Below are 16,973 nucleotides of genomic sequence, written 5' to 3'. Positions count from 1 at the left end.
ACATACTGCTCGCGGCAAAAGTGTCGGATCTGCGGGGGTGGTGGGCGGGAGCGAGCGAGGGGATGAATGGACGCGTTTCGCCTGGAATCGCCGGTGCACGTGCGCACGTGCACGTTGTCCACCCACCCGCAACTGTGCCGGACGCGTAGGTCTTATTTTGATGCCTGTCGGACAAGACGGCCGGCTTAAAGCGACACGCGAGCAGTATTAAGACGTAGCGGTGCGGGAGGGGAAATGTTGTACGATGTGATTTTTGCTATTTTTTGGGGAGGTTTTAATCCTCCTCCCTCTCCGGAAAGATACAAATACAGCCACCAATTCCATTTTTATCTGTGAATTAGGCAATTTTTTTTCATCGTTCACCCCCTCCACCAAAAAAAACGTCAAACCCAAACTTATCCTGGAATTGGAAAGTAGGAAGTCAGTTTCGGGATGCGCTAACTTTGTCGCCGCTAGCGCTAACGTGTAGCATAAAGGGCAGCATTCCTATCGGACGCCATGATATCATCGCCATTCTGCACGGGATTGGACGCCTTCTGAACATCGACATTTTTGTCCTCTAAGTTTTACAGAAAGATGAAAGATCTCCAAAATAAAAGCACAGAACTTCAAAATATAAGCGATCACTGTGATCAATAAACGCGGCGGATTAGATATTAGCGGCGGTGGTTTCAAAAAGAAAGAGAGAAAGCAAAAGGAAAACAAGGGGAACGTGGGAGACGGGTTCCCTCGGGTGCTAGTTCAAGCACTCGCTGCGCGCACACACACACACACACACACACACACACTCAGCATCTTCCATACACCAACCAGAGAGCTACACCTCAAAAACAAAGCAGAGAAAAACAACCGCTGACAAGTAACTCCAATGTAAACAGATGTCTGAAAGCTTCTGGGAGCACACACACACACACACACACACACACACACACGCACACACACACACACAGACAGCTGTGTACATTTGCGCTGGATCATATGAACTGTTCACAACACAACCTTCAGCCGTTCATTCTGGAATAGTTTGGATCTCACACACATACACACACACACACACACACACACACACACACACACACACGCAGTCACACCTATCAACAGTGTTCGCACAATGCAAACACACACACACCTACCAAACCTTAAATAACGCTGCAAGGTGAATCCAGTACACACCTTCAGGCATTCTAGGATGCAAACACACACACACGCACGCATGCACGCACGCAGGCGCACGATCCTAATCTCAGCGCTAAGTAGCAAATCGATCACACACACACACACCTTCTTTATCGGCATGTTAATACACACATTTGCGGCGGCCGACACACACCCATAAACGCCATCCAACAGCGCACAGACATGTAAACACTCTCCCACCCACCTCTGCCTTCGAGCCCTTCCCACCCACTCAAAAGTCAACACACACACACACCGTCACCTGCACACACACACACACACACACACCTTCTCCCGCAAACCCCCTCGCCGCATCGGTGCGCGCCCGCCGTCTTCCTCGCCGTCCCTTGGCTTACCTTGCAGCAGGCTCTGGAGGTTGAGCTGCGCCTGCTGGTGCAGCTCCTCCACACACTCAGGCCTGCTCCACGAGCCAAACACATTCACGCTCTGTTGCCATGGAGACCTGAAGTGGGCCGCACCGCCGCCGCTGCCTCTTCCGCCGCCGCTACTGCTGTGGTTGCCGTCGCCGTGGCTGCTGCCGCTGCTGCTTCCTCCACGCCTCCCGCTCTCCGCCTCTAGACCGCTGGTGGCTGGAAGGGGTGGGAGGAAACGGAGGGAGGAGGGAAACATGTTGGGAGGAAGTGATGGATGGATGGAGGGATGGAAGGGGGGGGGGGGGCGGAAATAAGATTATCGAGAGCGAGGTGGGAAGGAGAGGGAGGAGAAAGAGATTGAGGGAAAAGAAAAAGAGGGCAAATGAGAATGAATGGAAGGGAGGGAGGAGAGAGAGAAGAGAAGAACGTAAATAATAACGGACGGATTTCCATAACTAATACCCAGAGACGTGGATTACATAATGCCGTGTGTTGTCAGGGAGAACAAGGGGCCGAGGAAGGAGGGAAGGAGGGAAGGAAGGAGGGAGAGATTTTGGAGGGAAAACGTTTAATTAGGGAGGGAGAAGGAGGCGAGGAGACAAAGAGGCGTTAGGGAGAAGAAGTAGAAGAAGAAGAAGAAGAGGAGGGATGACATTTAAAGGGAGGAGAACAGAGGGATGAAGGTGGAGGGGAAGAGAATCCCGGGAGGGGGGGTGTCGGCCCGCGTCACCGTCAAAACCGTCGCCGCCGGCTGACAATCGGATCCGAGAGCGCCGCGACGGAGCCATGTGACGAATGATAGAACGCCGGCGACAAAAAGCGGGAAATCCCTAACGTGGCTCCGCCCCCCCCCCTTCCTCCACAGCGGCGCCAGAGAGAAAGACGATCGCGACGCTGTGAGAGATCGGAGGGTTTGGTGTTTTCGGGTACCCGCCTCGGAGGGGAAGGACAAAATGTTCTCACGGTCCTGCTACGGTGTGCTGCGCCGTCCAATCAGGAGTCAGACTGAACCGACGAGATAGTGGACCGCCGAACCCCCACAAGTAAGTAAGCGCAAGTCGGGTCAACAGGTCGCTTGATGACATCGTCACTCTGGCACGCGACAGCGGGCGAGGAGTCGTAGAGTTCATTTCTCAGTCGCCTCCACTTTGTCCTGGTTTCAAGGTGAAGCTAACGAGCTAACTAGCTAGCAAGCGAACGAGCTAGCAAGCCAACAAGCGAACCCGTGCCCTGCTTTTTCTTCTTGTCTGCATGGCTGCTTCATGACCACTGCACCGGACCACCCCCTTCAGCGCTGCTAGCATCACTCCAGTTAGCTAGCAAGCTAACAAGCGAACCCGTGCCCTAATGTTTCTTCTTGTCTGCGTAGCTGCTTCATGACCACTGCACCGGACCACCCCCTTCAGCGCTGCTAGCATCACTCCAGTTAGCTAACAGGCGCATATCATGCAGGCTACCGGGCACTTTCTGGCGTCTGGAGTGAAGTATCTACACATATGAGAGGCAATGTTGAGGAAAACACACAACTTGTTGACTTCCTCAAGAAGTGGTCGCCTTGCACCTAGCGTCCACGAGTCAAGTAATCGCTTGAAACTTCTGGGAGGGGGTCCATGTAAGGCCAATGTGGGGGATTTCAACCCATGGAGGCTGGTTCCAGGCTGGAGAACGGGCAATTGTTCATGTCTGTGGCCAATCCAGCGACAGCGTGACGCTTTGGTAGCCGGCGTGGTGATCATCTTCGCGTCGCACAGAATTGAGATTCCACCTCGGCAGCTCCAGACGTCATCTCGCTAAGCTGCTCTCGCACCATCTCCCACCAGACCGCCGCCAATTATGCTACAGACGTGCATGTCGGTTAGCATCAGCCACAGACAGGAAGCCATGCATACCGTTATTCACAACTCTCTCCATTTACCCGCTGTTTGCTCTTTTTCCCCAAGATGTCTCGCAACTCTACCCTTTTTTTGGGGCTACATCTTGCAAAGGCAACATCTGGCCACATCTGAGATGTGATTGCATTAAAATTTGATGATCAACTTGATATTGGGATTTTGTCACAATACTTTTGAACTTATTCAGTATTTAAACCAGTTGAAACTGGACCGGTATCGTGAAGATACCGACACAGCATCCGGTACACAATGCAGCCAAATAAGGGTCACGCTACTCCGGTCCGCTAGGTGGCAGCGGAACAACTGCAACTAACAGTAAAGGAGCGAGCAACCGGCAAAAACATATGTTCAATTTCTACGCCCGGTGTTTAAAACATACACAAAACAGTAATGACACGGTTACGAATGCAGTAGAAACAGGACTCGTCAAGATTTAGACGCGCAACGTAAGATGCGCGTTTCGATTTACGGCGGATATTGTGATCTCCATCCAAAAGAGCAAGGGTTCCCCGTCGTCTCAATCTGTAAAAGATAACAACCTCCACATGCGCAGCTGTAGCTTTACGACCACTTCACTGCTGTTGGGAAAGGTGGGGGGACTCAAACCAAACATTTGTTCTACAGCGGATTTTGTAAGAGGTAGGCAATATCTGCCAAAGTCAGGGAGTTTGAGTGAAATGGGACACTCGAGTACCGGAGAGAGATGGATGAGGTAATAAACATGTCGTACCTCCGAGACACCTGTGTTACAACGGTGCCCGTTGCACATTAACAGCGAGAAGTCATCTGTCTAACAAGGCGCTTTGCATATTAAGACGCCCCGCGGGATGCGCTGCAAAGTCCAAAACACGTCCATGACGCCTCAGGTGACGGCGAGAACTTCCACTAAACACGCAAAGTGGTTCCAGAAGTGATGCTTCCATTCATTGCCCCTGTCAGTACTTCCATCATGAGCCGTAAATGTGACGATCAAAGTGGGGGAGGGCGGTAAATGGTGAAATGGTGACACCTGCTCCTCCGGGAGCCAGATGTCTGAATGGTACTGCATTACCTATTATGGTCCAGCAGAGGAGCGTCATCCATTCATCTTTAACATCATCATTACCGCTGAGGTTTTGTTTTCAAACGTGGAGCATCTACTCTTAGGGGAATCACCTGAGACATCTTCACTTTGACTTCCTGTCTCTTTCCATGACCACAGTCCAAGAATTAGCCAGGGAGGATGAAGGTCGCACCCCCTCCCACTGTCCAAGAGCAACTTGGTCCTTTACACAGTCCTTCAAGAAGAACATGCGTGGAGGTCTTTGGTGACCATCATTCAACTTCTGTTCTTGTGGGGTTCCTCAAGTAACCTCTCACCGGGGTCAGACATGATGTATGGAAGGTACTGGACATGCCCAAAGAGGCCTTGCCTGAAGAAGGTGTAGGGTATGGCTCAACCAGGTGATTACAGAACACCCCTCATCAATGGCGCCACTTTTGGCTCAAGGGAATGACGGTCCACTAGCTAGTTGGTCCTTTACACTTCGATAGTCCTTCAAGAAGAACATGCATGGAGGCCTTTGGTGACCAATCATTCAACATCTGGTCTTTTGGTGCTCCTCTCATGGCCTCTCAAAGGGGTCAGCCATGGTGTATGGAAGGTACTGGACATGCCCAAAGAGCTGTTGCCTGAAGAAGGTGCAAGTGAACGCAGCCCCCACGTTGGAATCTAATTCCCTTCCAACAAACTTTGGCCCCTACTTTAGTTTCAGAAGTATCGTCAGAATCGACACTTCCGTTTGGAAAAAGGCCACGTTCATCAGCGAGAGCTATTTCCACGGTTTGTGTCCGACGCGAGCCATCCTTTGAAGGCAGCTCGGAGCCGGGCGGCGGCCGACGCCCAAGAGACAGCGCCGACCAGATATCGGCGACAAACGGCTCTTTGCCGAGATGCGTTCCCTTTGAGGCTGGTACTAATTTCTTAATTAAAACTTGAACGGCGGCCAAAGACACACACAGAGCGCTCAGTTCTTCTCAGCAGAGCCCCCCCCCCCCCTCCCCGCCACCCCCCCATCCTTCCCTTCTTATGTAACCACGGTGACATGAAAGGGACGATGGAGGGATTGGATGGAGGAGAGACACAGGCCTCCGGGCATCACCGGGCAGATTTAGGAAGAAAGAAAGAAAAGCCCCTCAATCTCTGCATCCATATCTCTACTCAGTAAAAGGGCAGCGATGGCCTCAAACACACACACACACACACACACACACACATTTCTGTATCTCTGTAAGGACATCTATTGAGGCAGTGATGAATGAGCTGCCTTCCCGACTCTTCACCTTGTCGTCACTCAAAGAGCTTTGCGTAGTCGCCACCGCCACCCAATCTGCCATTCTGTCATACCCGCCGGGGCTGAGACCCCCTGGCCCCACCTCAGATTAGCCCAAATCTCAGTTTAAGTTCAGTTTTAATCTCAAAACGTCATCTGATGTCAGCCTTTTTTGTAGATTAGCCCAGCTAGCACGGGTGATAGCGGTGGTTATAGCGGAAAATGCTAACAGAATTTCCCTTCAAGCCATAGTATGGTTGGGAGATAACGAATTGCACGCGCACACACACACACACACACACACACACACACACACACACACACACACACAAACACACACACCTACAGAAGGCTGAGTAAATACAAAATATCCCCCGCTTGCATTTCATTGCTAACAGAGTTGTTCACACCTGTGGTCACCAGGTGGCGCTAAATGCTGACCTCTGTGTGTGTGTGTGTGTGTGTGTGTGTGTGTGTGTGTGTGTGTGTGTGTGTGAGTGCGCATCTTTGAAGAACAGGCTCACAGGCCGCACTTTCCATTATCCCAATTTGCAGCTGAGCACTTTATGTCCCGTTTTAAATAACACTGTCACCGGAGAGCCGCGGAAATGGGCTTAAAGCATTATGCGATTGATCGTGCACGCTCGTGCACACCCACCCACCCTCGGGGCGGACGCGCACGAGCTCTTTTCGTCCCTGTTGATAAAAAGCTGCGACCGTTAACCAGATTTACCGACGCACGTTTGGGCCGACATGAAGGCCGGTATCCACCCCGACCCGGGAGGTTGTTATCGAGGCGCAGCAGGCGGCGTTTTCCACCCCGACCTTTGGCGTTACGAGCGGGCGGCGCCGCAGGTCGGCTGCGATGATGCCCCCGACAAAGCACCGCATGTAAATTCATTATCGTTAGCTTCCCTCCGGAGCCGTTCGCACCTCCTGTAAAAAACCAATAGTGTCAGCCTCAGGGTTTCCTGAGCTGTGATTGGTCGATCCGGTCACCTGACCTCGAAAGCCTGTTTTACTGGGGTGAGCCTGATGTAAACCGGGATTTGGCAAAACTAAGAGAACAGAATTGGATGCAAAATTTGAAAAACAGGACATTTTTATATATGATATTTGCATATATACATGTAAAAATTTAAAATCTAAATAAATATGTACAAACACGTATACATAATATATGTACATACATATGTATTAACATATATATACATTTGTATATGTGTGTGTATAATTACATTTGTTTATGTTTATGTATGTATATATATAGATGCATATGTGTGTACACATATATACATACATGCATGTATGTATGTATGTAAATTTGTGTGTATGCATATGTATCTACATACATACATATATATGTAAGTATGTATTGGTGTGTATATCTATTAATTTTTTTAGATTTTTACATTATTATCTGTAATTATATAGAAAAATCAAGAGAAATAATATTTGTATCCTTTTTTAGATGTATTTAATGTGTGTATATATATCATATTTGACATTTCTAATTATAAGACTGGATCCCAGTGAAAAAAGTAGAACTCGCAGCGCTATTATGGGATATTCACCTATTTCTCTGTTTGCATCCACACATACACATCTATATACATACACATGTGTATATGTGTGTGTGACATTTTTACTTCCCAGTGGGAGACCGGAATCTCAGTTAAAGAGCAGAGCTCGTCGTGTTATTATGGGATGTTCACTATCTGTGTGTGTGTGTGTGTGTGTGTGTGTGTGCAAATGCATGTCCAAGGCGCCTTCCATGGCTCAGTGCCACCCCCTGCAGGGCGAACGGGCGCACCATCGCCTCGCCAAGGAAGCCTCTTATCCTCTCCTTTGCCTGCAAGAAGGTGCCTTCTGCAAGACCGGACACGTCCTGAGACGTCCCGGCGACGGCCACGTATTTATTAACAGTTTTGTTAATAACTGGAAAGAACCGGATGTTTCGCAGCGTCAGCATACAGGATTTGTGAGGTCCCCGGAAACAACCAGGCCAATGGACGGAAGTTGTGAGCTTTGCTTTCCTGCTGCAGGAAGGACCTTTATTTTACACTTTTGTGAGCCACATCCTGCAGGTACTCACGGCTGCGCCCCCTCAAAGGTGTTTATAAAGACTTAATTACACAGTAACAAGTTGTAATAAACGCAAATGCACGCAAAATCCACGTGTTTTAATGAAAGTGTTATTAGTGTGTCTTTGTGCTTGTGTTTGCAGTCAGAAAGATAAACCACAAACATTCAACGTGCCAGATGGCCATTTCAGACGGCAGGAACTTTCAATAGATGTGTGTGTGTGTGTGTGTGTGTGTGTGTGTGTGTGTGGATGCTGCATTAGCCCGTGTTTGCTAACAGGAACAATGATCCAATTAAATGCTATTTACAGATGAAGAGATTCGCGTCACTTCGATTGCGATGGTTGGTTGGAGGAAGAAGACACACACACACACACACACACACACACACAGAAAAACTTAGACAATGCCTGTGTTTTCGTAATGAGCGGCGGCCATTTCTTAGAGGGTTGCCACGGATACGGCCGAATCACACTGTCTGGAAACCCAAGATACAGAGGTGACTCTCTCTCTCTCTCACACACACACACACACACACACACACACAGCTGGTGATGTAGGGCCCCGGGTTTGGCAAGCTAGAATTATGAATTACGGAATTTTGAAAAAAATGACTCATTGGCGTCCCGGCCAATCAAAACACACGTATATGTATGTATGTGTATTCTGATTGGCTGCGATGGGAGACGTTGCAGAGTGATGAAGGCCTCCGCGGGAACGCCACACATGCAGATCGTGGAAATCCGTGCTGCCAGGAGCACACAGCACCCGATGGCTGGATTCTGCTGACGCGGCTCGGAATATATCTCCCCTACGCCGCGGTGATCTAACGCTCGCCGCCGCTGCCAGCGGATGAGTCACGTCCGAGTCGTAAGAAGCGGCGGATGATTTGAGACGAAACCCGAATTGGGAACCAATTTCCAAAAATCTTAAGTCCTTTTTCCGCGCTGTTGGCCGTGTGAAATTTGAGCTCCTCGTCCCAAATATGAGCTTTATCGTCATTAGCGTTGGTTTCCCAACCGCTGCCAACCAGCGCCGACCAATTAGGGATTCGCTCACGGCGAGACACCGGCGTGGTTAGAACAAACAACCGGGTCAGCGGACGATCTTCATAACAGATTTGAAATTTCGTCTTCAGTCGGGCGCCGCGTTTCAGCAAAGCTACGCTACGGATGCTGCCGGCTAAACACACGGCCAATCACGTAAATAGCCCTGTGACCGGATGACCAATCAGAGTAAAGGGGCGTGTTTTTGATCAAATCCTGAGGCTATTCAGTTATGTTGAGTCAGCAGCAGCCATCTTGGTTCAGGTGAGCTTGACAGCTTACATGACTGTGTGTGTGTGTGTGTGTGTGTGTGTGAGTTTGTGTGTGTGTGTGTGTGTGTGTGTGTGTGTGTGTGTGTGTGTGTGTGTGTGTGTCTGTATATTGGGTCAAAACCGTCCAAGCTAACTATGCTAACGCTAACCCAGGAGGTTATACTTCAATCTGTGAGCGGCTGCAAGTCCTGAAAAAATACATCGCGTCCACACACACACACACACACACACACACATACACACACACACACACACACACACACACACACACATTTCTCTCTGTGACTGATGAAACAAACATACCGCGGCTATCGCTAAACAGCGCTCGCCTCGCGATGAACGCCAAACACAAGTGAAGACGTCAATCACTCTGGCTTCAGCTCTGGCTTGATAAGCGTCCATTTTTTATTTTATCTTGCTGTTGTTGTTCTTCCACATTTTACCCCTTCCCCGCTGGCGTCTCCACCTCTCCAGGCGGAGTAATCGAGACCAAACACAACGTTAGCGCGCTAGTAAAGACGGAAACGACAAATTTCATTGGAGGCCGCCGCCCCAAGGGTCAAACCGGGTCAGACAGCTGATAGGGATCCAAAGGCTTGCCCCAGTGTGGAAGACAGGGACAGGGGATGTGTGTGTGTGTGTGTGCGTGTGTGCGCAAACACACACAACAGGAACAACAGGAACAACATAGGAAGTGACATCACAGATCTTCCAAGGTCTCCATCTCACTCAACGCAACCTCGCCGTGACCTTATGACCCCGTGAACGCAGGTCAATGTGCACTCATCCTGCCGTCAGATCTTCCTTTTATCACGTCAGGGCAGCCACACACACTTGCATGCGCACACACACACACACGCACACACACACACACACACACACACACACATAAAGGCATGTGTGTGTACTGACCCCCTGGCGATTACACACGCCCTGATGCTAGATACACTGGGAAACAGATGGTTCAAGGTGCACTGCACACACACACACACACACAAAAACACACACACACACACACACAAGTATACACACACCAAGCATCTGTAAAAACTGGCCCGGTGACACAAATGTTTTCATATCAATGATTAAATGATTAAAAAGGACAGAAACTGACACAGTGGGGGGGGGGGGAACGCTAAGCGCCGTTGCCGTGACAACACACGGCGAGCGTCCGAGTCTGGTACGTCTCTGATCACCCCCGACGTGGCGACGCGGCACTTCCTGTCGCTTTAACGTTTCAAGCCCGCCAGCAGGCACCGGGATTTAAATATTTGATGCAGCAAACTGCGATGCAGACGCCCCCCCGCTGGCCCGGCGGCCATGTTGTTTGTTTATTTACTTTTCCCAATACATTTGTATGAGTAATCAATAATACATTCCATACTGGGGGGGAAATTGAGTAGTCTTTTTACATATATAGCCGATATGTACCTACATCTATACGTATGGGTGTGCTTGTGTTAATATGCGCATATATTTATAGGTGTATATATAGATATGTGTGTTTGTATATATGTAGAGACATATATATGCATACTTTACATACATAAGGGGGTGTGGGGGTGTGCATATGCATATATATATATGTGTAATACATGTGTGTTTATATACATACATACATACATATATATGAATATTTTATGTTTGTGTGTGTGTGTGTGTACATACATATATATGTCTGTGTGAGCGTGTGTGTGTGTGTGTTTATATATGTACATACATATATATGTATACTTTACATACATGTGTGTATACATACATACATATATATGCATGTGTGTGTGTGTGTGTATGTACATACATATATATGTCTGTGGGAGTGTGTGTGTGTGAGTGGGTGTGTTTACATATGTACATACATATATATACACACATACATGCTGATATGTTCATACATGTCTACATATGGGTGCGTGTGTTTGTATGCGCATATATATGTGTATGTAATGATATGTGTGTGTGTGTGTGTTTATACACGCATACATATATATGCATACTTTTCATACGTGTGTGTGTATACATACATACATATATATATGTATGTGTGTGTGTGTGTGTGTGTACGTGTGAGTGTGAGTGTGTGTGTGTGTACATATATATATATACATATATTCTTGCTAACAGGTATCCTGATGTGTAAAAACTGTGAGGGGTTCAGCGGCGGGCAGCATCACTTCCTGTTGAGATCAACCGCTCACGGACGGGTTCAACACGCCGTTTCAAGCAAACGCCGCTGGACGCCACTTAACCTCACCAGATGATAAACCACAATCCCAATCTGGCGCCGGCAGACTCCACAGCAACGATTTCCTTATTCCCACGGCGTTAGCGCGTCTGGTCTGCCTCGCAGGAGACAGGAAACGGCGATAACGCAATCATTGCCAGGGCTCGCCGGTGGACGCATTAAGTCGCCTCTAACGTTCATCTGGATGAATTGTCTTCCGCCATAAATACCAGATGCGGAGAGACAGACGGAGGCAGAACTCCTGTTTCCGCGCTAGTTAGCCTAGCCTACGTAGCTTAGCCTGAAGGAGCAATTTCCGCTAAGCTAATGAAACAGAGAAACCCATGGAGGCGTTGCTGCTCAAGAGTCATTTGGAAGATAAGGAGCTTACAGACACAACACACACACACACACACACACACACACACACTAACAGAGGCCATGTGTCACTTTAACAGAAACAGAAGGCGAGAGAGCTGTCAATCAAGTTGCGTCCCGCCATGATTGAGGATGCAGACGCCGCGTCGCGGTCGGTTCATTAAAAATGACCCGTCTTTTTATTCTCCGGCTTGTTTGCATCTACGTTTGACGAGCTTAACTTCACACTTCTCAGGCGTTGTGTAATTATCATGTTATACCACATGTATTACAGTCATACATATTACACTGCTAAACGTTCACGCAAAAAAGCGCCCGAATCGCCGCGTGACGGAAGAGGAAGTACTCCGAGCCCGAGCATTGTTCACGCTCTTGTTTCAGGAGGTTAAGATTTCCTAAATTCTCACACCCTTCTGTGCCAGACATTGTTGCACTGCATCGGTATTTTCACCTTGAGGTGTGTGTGTTTGTGTGTGTGTTTGCGATCGGCCGATCGTAGAGCAACAAACCCTCCATAGGGAAAAAAATGAAAGACTCCATTAGAAAATGCTGGTCAGCATGGCGGAGCTTATGACAGTTTATGACACTGTAATAACACTGTAATAACAGTGTAATAACACTCTGTCTGGTGTTGGTCGCGTAAAACACCGACAGGGTTCAAGTGGTTTCAGTCAAGAAGGGTCAAAGTTAATTTTCCGGTCAAACTGAAGGTTCAGCCGCTCACTCCTCTTCCTCCTATCACCCCCCCCCCCCCTCCGCCCCCATCCATCCAATCATAGCGCTGCGTTTAGCAACTCATCTGCATATAAACTCTCTGAGACTTGATTTCCTTCCCTATTGTTTTCGTATTAAACCGGTCAGCGGGGACAATACGGCAGAGATAATGAGTGTGTGTGTGTGCGTGTGTGTGCGTGTGTGTGTGTGTGTGTGTGTGTGTGCGTGCGTGGGTGTGTTTGAGAGAGAGAGTTGGTCTCACACTATCATTCTCTGAACATGATATATAAGCATGTGAAATACTTGATGTACGTGTGCATGTGTTACAGGCGTGTGATTGTGTGTGTGTGTGTGTGTGTGTGTGTGTGTGTGTGTGTGTGTGTGTGTGTGTGTGTGTGTGTGTGTGTGTCATGGTTCGAGCCTCCCGTCATTTTTCCATACTCGAGTGTAAAATGGCGGTAAGCCTCAGTTGTGTGTGTGTGTGTGTGCATTTGTATGCGTGCGTTTGTGTTCGTGTGTGTGTGTGTGTGTGTGTGTGTGTGTGTGTGTGTGTGTGTGGTGAATATTAGGATAATTGCTCTATTGGAAACCATTGTAACCAAGCTGAAACCACAGTGTGACCATGCCAGAGTAAAAATGCACGCTCTGCAAACCAGTGTGTGTCTGTGTGTGTATGCACACATGGACACACACACACTCACACACACACTCACACACACATACACGCCCCCAGCTGACCTTGCAGCTCCTTAACAGACCTGTGTGAGGGTGAAAAAGACAGACAAAGTGTGTGTGTGTGTGTGTGTCTGTGTGTGTGTGTGTGTGTGTGTGTGTGTGTGTGTGTGTGTCTGTGTGTGTGTGTGTGTCTGTGTGTTTGTGTGTGGGGGTTCCAGGGATCCAGGAACTCCATTCATCTACAGGACACACACATAACCACACACACACACACACACACACACACACGCACGATGATACGCACACCAATACACACACCGATACATGATAAAAGTTCAGGCTAAATGTGTGTTTGAATAAATGTGTAGGACATTGTAATACTTTCTTGCACTCACTGTGGTTTACACACACACACACACACGCACACACACATGCACATACTGTACATTCCAAAACAACCATCTTGATGAAGTATGTTCAAGTATTTGTAAGTATTTGTACTTCAAATTCCTCCATTTGTTTCATCCCCGTGTTACTCCGTTCCTACCCCTCACACACACACACACACACACACACACACGCACACGCACACGCACACACACATGCACACACACATACACATACTGTACATTCCAAAACAACCATGTTGATGAAGTATGTTCAAGTATTTGTAAGTATTTGTACTTCAAATTCCTCCATTTGTTTCACACACACACACACACACACACACACACACACACACACGGAGTGTGTGCACGTCTCCTACCTGACCGAGCCCAGAGAACCTCCATGTCCGTGACCCTGAACTCTCAGCGCGGCGGTATCCTCCTCCTCCTCCTCCTCCTCCTCCTCCTTCTCCTCCTCATCCTTCGCCGCCGCCGCCGCCGAGGAGGGAGGGGTGTGACGGCGAAACAGCGGGAGAAGAGGAGGAGGAGTGAGGTTCACTCTGTGACTCACTGAGGGGAGGTGCAAGAAGGAAAGAAGGAGGGAAAGTGCAGAAAGTCCAGGGAGTGAGAGAGAAGAAAGGGAGGTGGCGGGACCCTTCCTCCTCTTCTTCCTCCCAGGAGTGTGTTCACTTTCGAAACTCCGCCGAATCAGCGGGGCGTGGCCGCTCTCTCTCTTTTCTTTTTTTTTTTTTTTCTTTCCCGCCCTCTTTTCCTCCTCCTTCCCCCCCGGCGTTCACTTCCTTCCTCTCCTCCACATGTTCCCACCCCCGCTAACGGCAGGAAGGTGCGGAAAAATGCAATAAAATACACGGTAAAAATCCACAGAAATGCTCCGTCGAAGTCGCAACTTGTACAGTTTTTATATGTTACTTCAGTTTGCTGGATTTTAAAATAAAAAAAAAACACACCGGGGTTAATGGGTGTGGCTGGTCCAGCTGTCAATCAAACACATTGACAGCCAATGAAAAACAAGAGGAGGCGGGACACAGGAAGTGGCATCGACGGGTGACGGGAACTGGCGGGAATATCAAAACTACAACGCCGAGGGCCGACGAAGCCGAATTGGACTACAATGATGGAGGACAAGATGTGAGTCGGCCATATTTGTTTTCCCTCTCAGCTAGCGTGATGCCTCGTCACGGTTTGAGGGTCGGGGGGGGGGAACGGCGAGACGTTTTCAGCTTTGGTAACCACGGCGACAGTATTGTGATTCCTGCGGCGTCCATGGGCACGGCCTCATCCGGCGCCAGAACTATTGTTTGATATCTGCGATCCACAGACGGCTAATTGTTGTCGGAGAAGCGCGGCGGCACGCCGCCGCACCGCCGCTGACTTGGCACATCCTCGCCGCAGAGGAGGCCAGTGATTAATGACCTCCCTGACTTTTAAAGCAAAGCGGCGAGTTTCCTACGGCGGAGTCAAAGGAGCAGCGAGGACACGGTCCAGGCGGCGGCGGCGGCGGCGGCGGCGGGCAGCCTCTCGTGGGGAAGCGGACGCCAAGAGGACGCCATTACCTTTATCCAGGAGGTCGATGCAGCGTTGCTATGCAACCAAATCAAGTTGGGAGCAAGGTGGCGGATTAAAAACAATGAGGTGTGGATAATAAAGGACGTGTCATCGACAGCAAGAAGAGGTCAGAAGATAATGGTTGCTTAGGGACGCAACCTCAGCCAATCAGAGTCTTTGCTCTGAAAGTTCAACACCACGGAAGGGAACTTGTTTCCGAAAGGCGTTTTTTTTTAAGTCCGTGGCGAAACCAGCGGATTTCACCCTGGGGGCCGCCGGCGGTCAGGTCATGTGACCAAACACCCCTGGATTTACAGGTCACATGGTCACGTGGTCACATGACCCAAACTAGCATGTAGCATCGTCTCCGGCGAGAAGTTAAACGACCTCTCATGGCGACCTTCTCCCGAGCGCTTATGGAAACACACAGTGGGCGGTTTGCTGAATCGAAAGGACGCACACACACTTGTGCACATACAGTTGTCACAGAAACACATGTGCACCAACACACACCTACACACCTACACACACACACACACACACACACGCTGATGCACAGCCGTCACATTAGCCATTCATTTTGATAAAGTGACGGTGGGACATGCCTGCAGCACATCCAGCACATCAGTAGGCGACACACACACGTGCACACACACACACACACACACACACACACACACACACACACTGAATGGGCGGGCGGTGAACGCGGGACGCACACACCGACCGCTTGTTGGCCACTGGTGGAGTGCCAATCGGGTGTTCAATTGACCTGTTTAAACACCTGTATGGTTGCTATGGCAACAGCACCCCCCCTCCCACACACACACACACACACACACACACACACAGACACACACGTGCACACTCTCAGCCGCTGTTTTCCAGTCTCCTCTCATTCCTTCTCCACTGATTCCTCCTCCTCTGCCGGCACCTCCTGCTCTCCGTCTCCGCATCTTTCCGTCCGCTCGCATCCCTCGCTTCTTTTTCCCCCCAAAACCCCGTCGCCGCCGCCGTGCGCTCATCGCCACACACACACACACACACACACACACACACACCCTCTATCACTCTCTCACTCTCTCACTCTCTCACTCTCTCTCTTGCTGCAGGGTGCTGCTCTTTGCTGAACATGACATCACCAGTGCTGAAAATGTATGAATGAACGCCGCCCGGCTCGTGTGTGTGTGTGTGTGTGTGTGTGTGTGTGTGCGTGTGTGTTCTGTAGGATATAGAGGCTGCCAGCGAAGGGAAAACCATGGATATGCAAACGTGAAAGCAAAGACGGTAATAAATCAAGCTGGATCAGAAGGTCGCCGGTTGGATTCCCTCTGGTCAATGATTGGCTGTCCAGAGCGCCATATAAGGGAATCTGATGACACGGGGAGGCGTAAGCCAATCAGAGCGTCTCGTTTGTTCGCCGCTTCCGACCACAGCATTTCACGACCAAAATGGAGGCAACCATAACAACAATATATACGTTGCGCTACACTTTGTAGTTTAGATAAATACTTTTGGGGGTGAGTTGAGAGGGCGGGCGGCAGCGGCGAGCGTCCACGCCGCTCTGCAAACAGGAAGCACGGCGGCGGCGGCGGGCCACATGACCGCTGATTGATGTCAAGGTCAAAAGTGCGGCGGTGGCGGCGGCGGTGGCGGCGGCGGTTACGGCGTCTGCCGCTGATTGGTGAACGGCGGCGGGTCGGCTGTCATTTTGTGTCAGCACCCACACACACACACACACACACACATGGACACACACACTCCTGGGTGCACGGAGAGCGTGCATACGGGGTGTGTTTACGGCGCCGCAGAGCTGCGCACGTGAGGGATCCAAACCTCCCCGTCCTGCTCCACGTTCTCCATCGCGCCTATTA

General features: G+C 49.6%; 1 protein-coding gene across 3 annotated transcripts in view; it reads right to left on the bottom strand.

Moving 5' to 3' along the window:
- The window catches only part of nhsl2 (NHS-like 2), a 63,272-nt gene that overhangs the window by 23,338 nt on the left and 22,961 nt on the right, over window positions 1-16,973 (bottom strand). For 2 of the 3 annotated variants that reach the window (XM_086166324.1, XM_086166325.1), the window contains exon 2: window positions 1,533-1,766. In XM_086166324.1, the coding sequence (XP_086022450.1) occupies window positions 1,533-1,766 (234 nt within the window). Of the gene's footprint in view, window positions 1-1,532; window positions 1,767-13,913; window positions 14,288-16,973 lie in introns of those variants that run through there. The other variant, XM_086166326.1, reaches the window with a different exon arrangement.

This window comes from Fistularia commersonii, chromosome 19 (genome assembly GCF_037954325.1).
Source record: "Fistularia commersonii isolate RoL2024-O1a breed Wild chromosome 19, RoL_Fcom_v1.0, whole genome shotgun sequence".
In the NCBI taxonomy this organism is placed as follows: Eukaryota; Metazoa; Chordata; class Actinopteri; order Syngnathiformes; family Fistulariidae; genus Fistularia; species Fistularia commersonii.
Note: the sequence above shows the minus strand (reverse complement) of the source record. Positions and strands in the feature narration are given on the sequence as shown.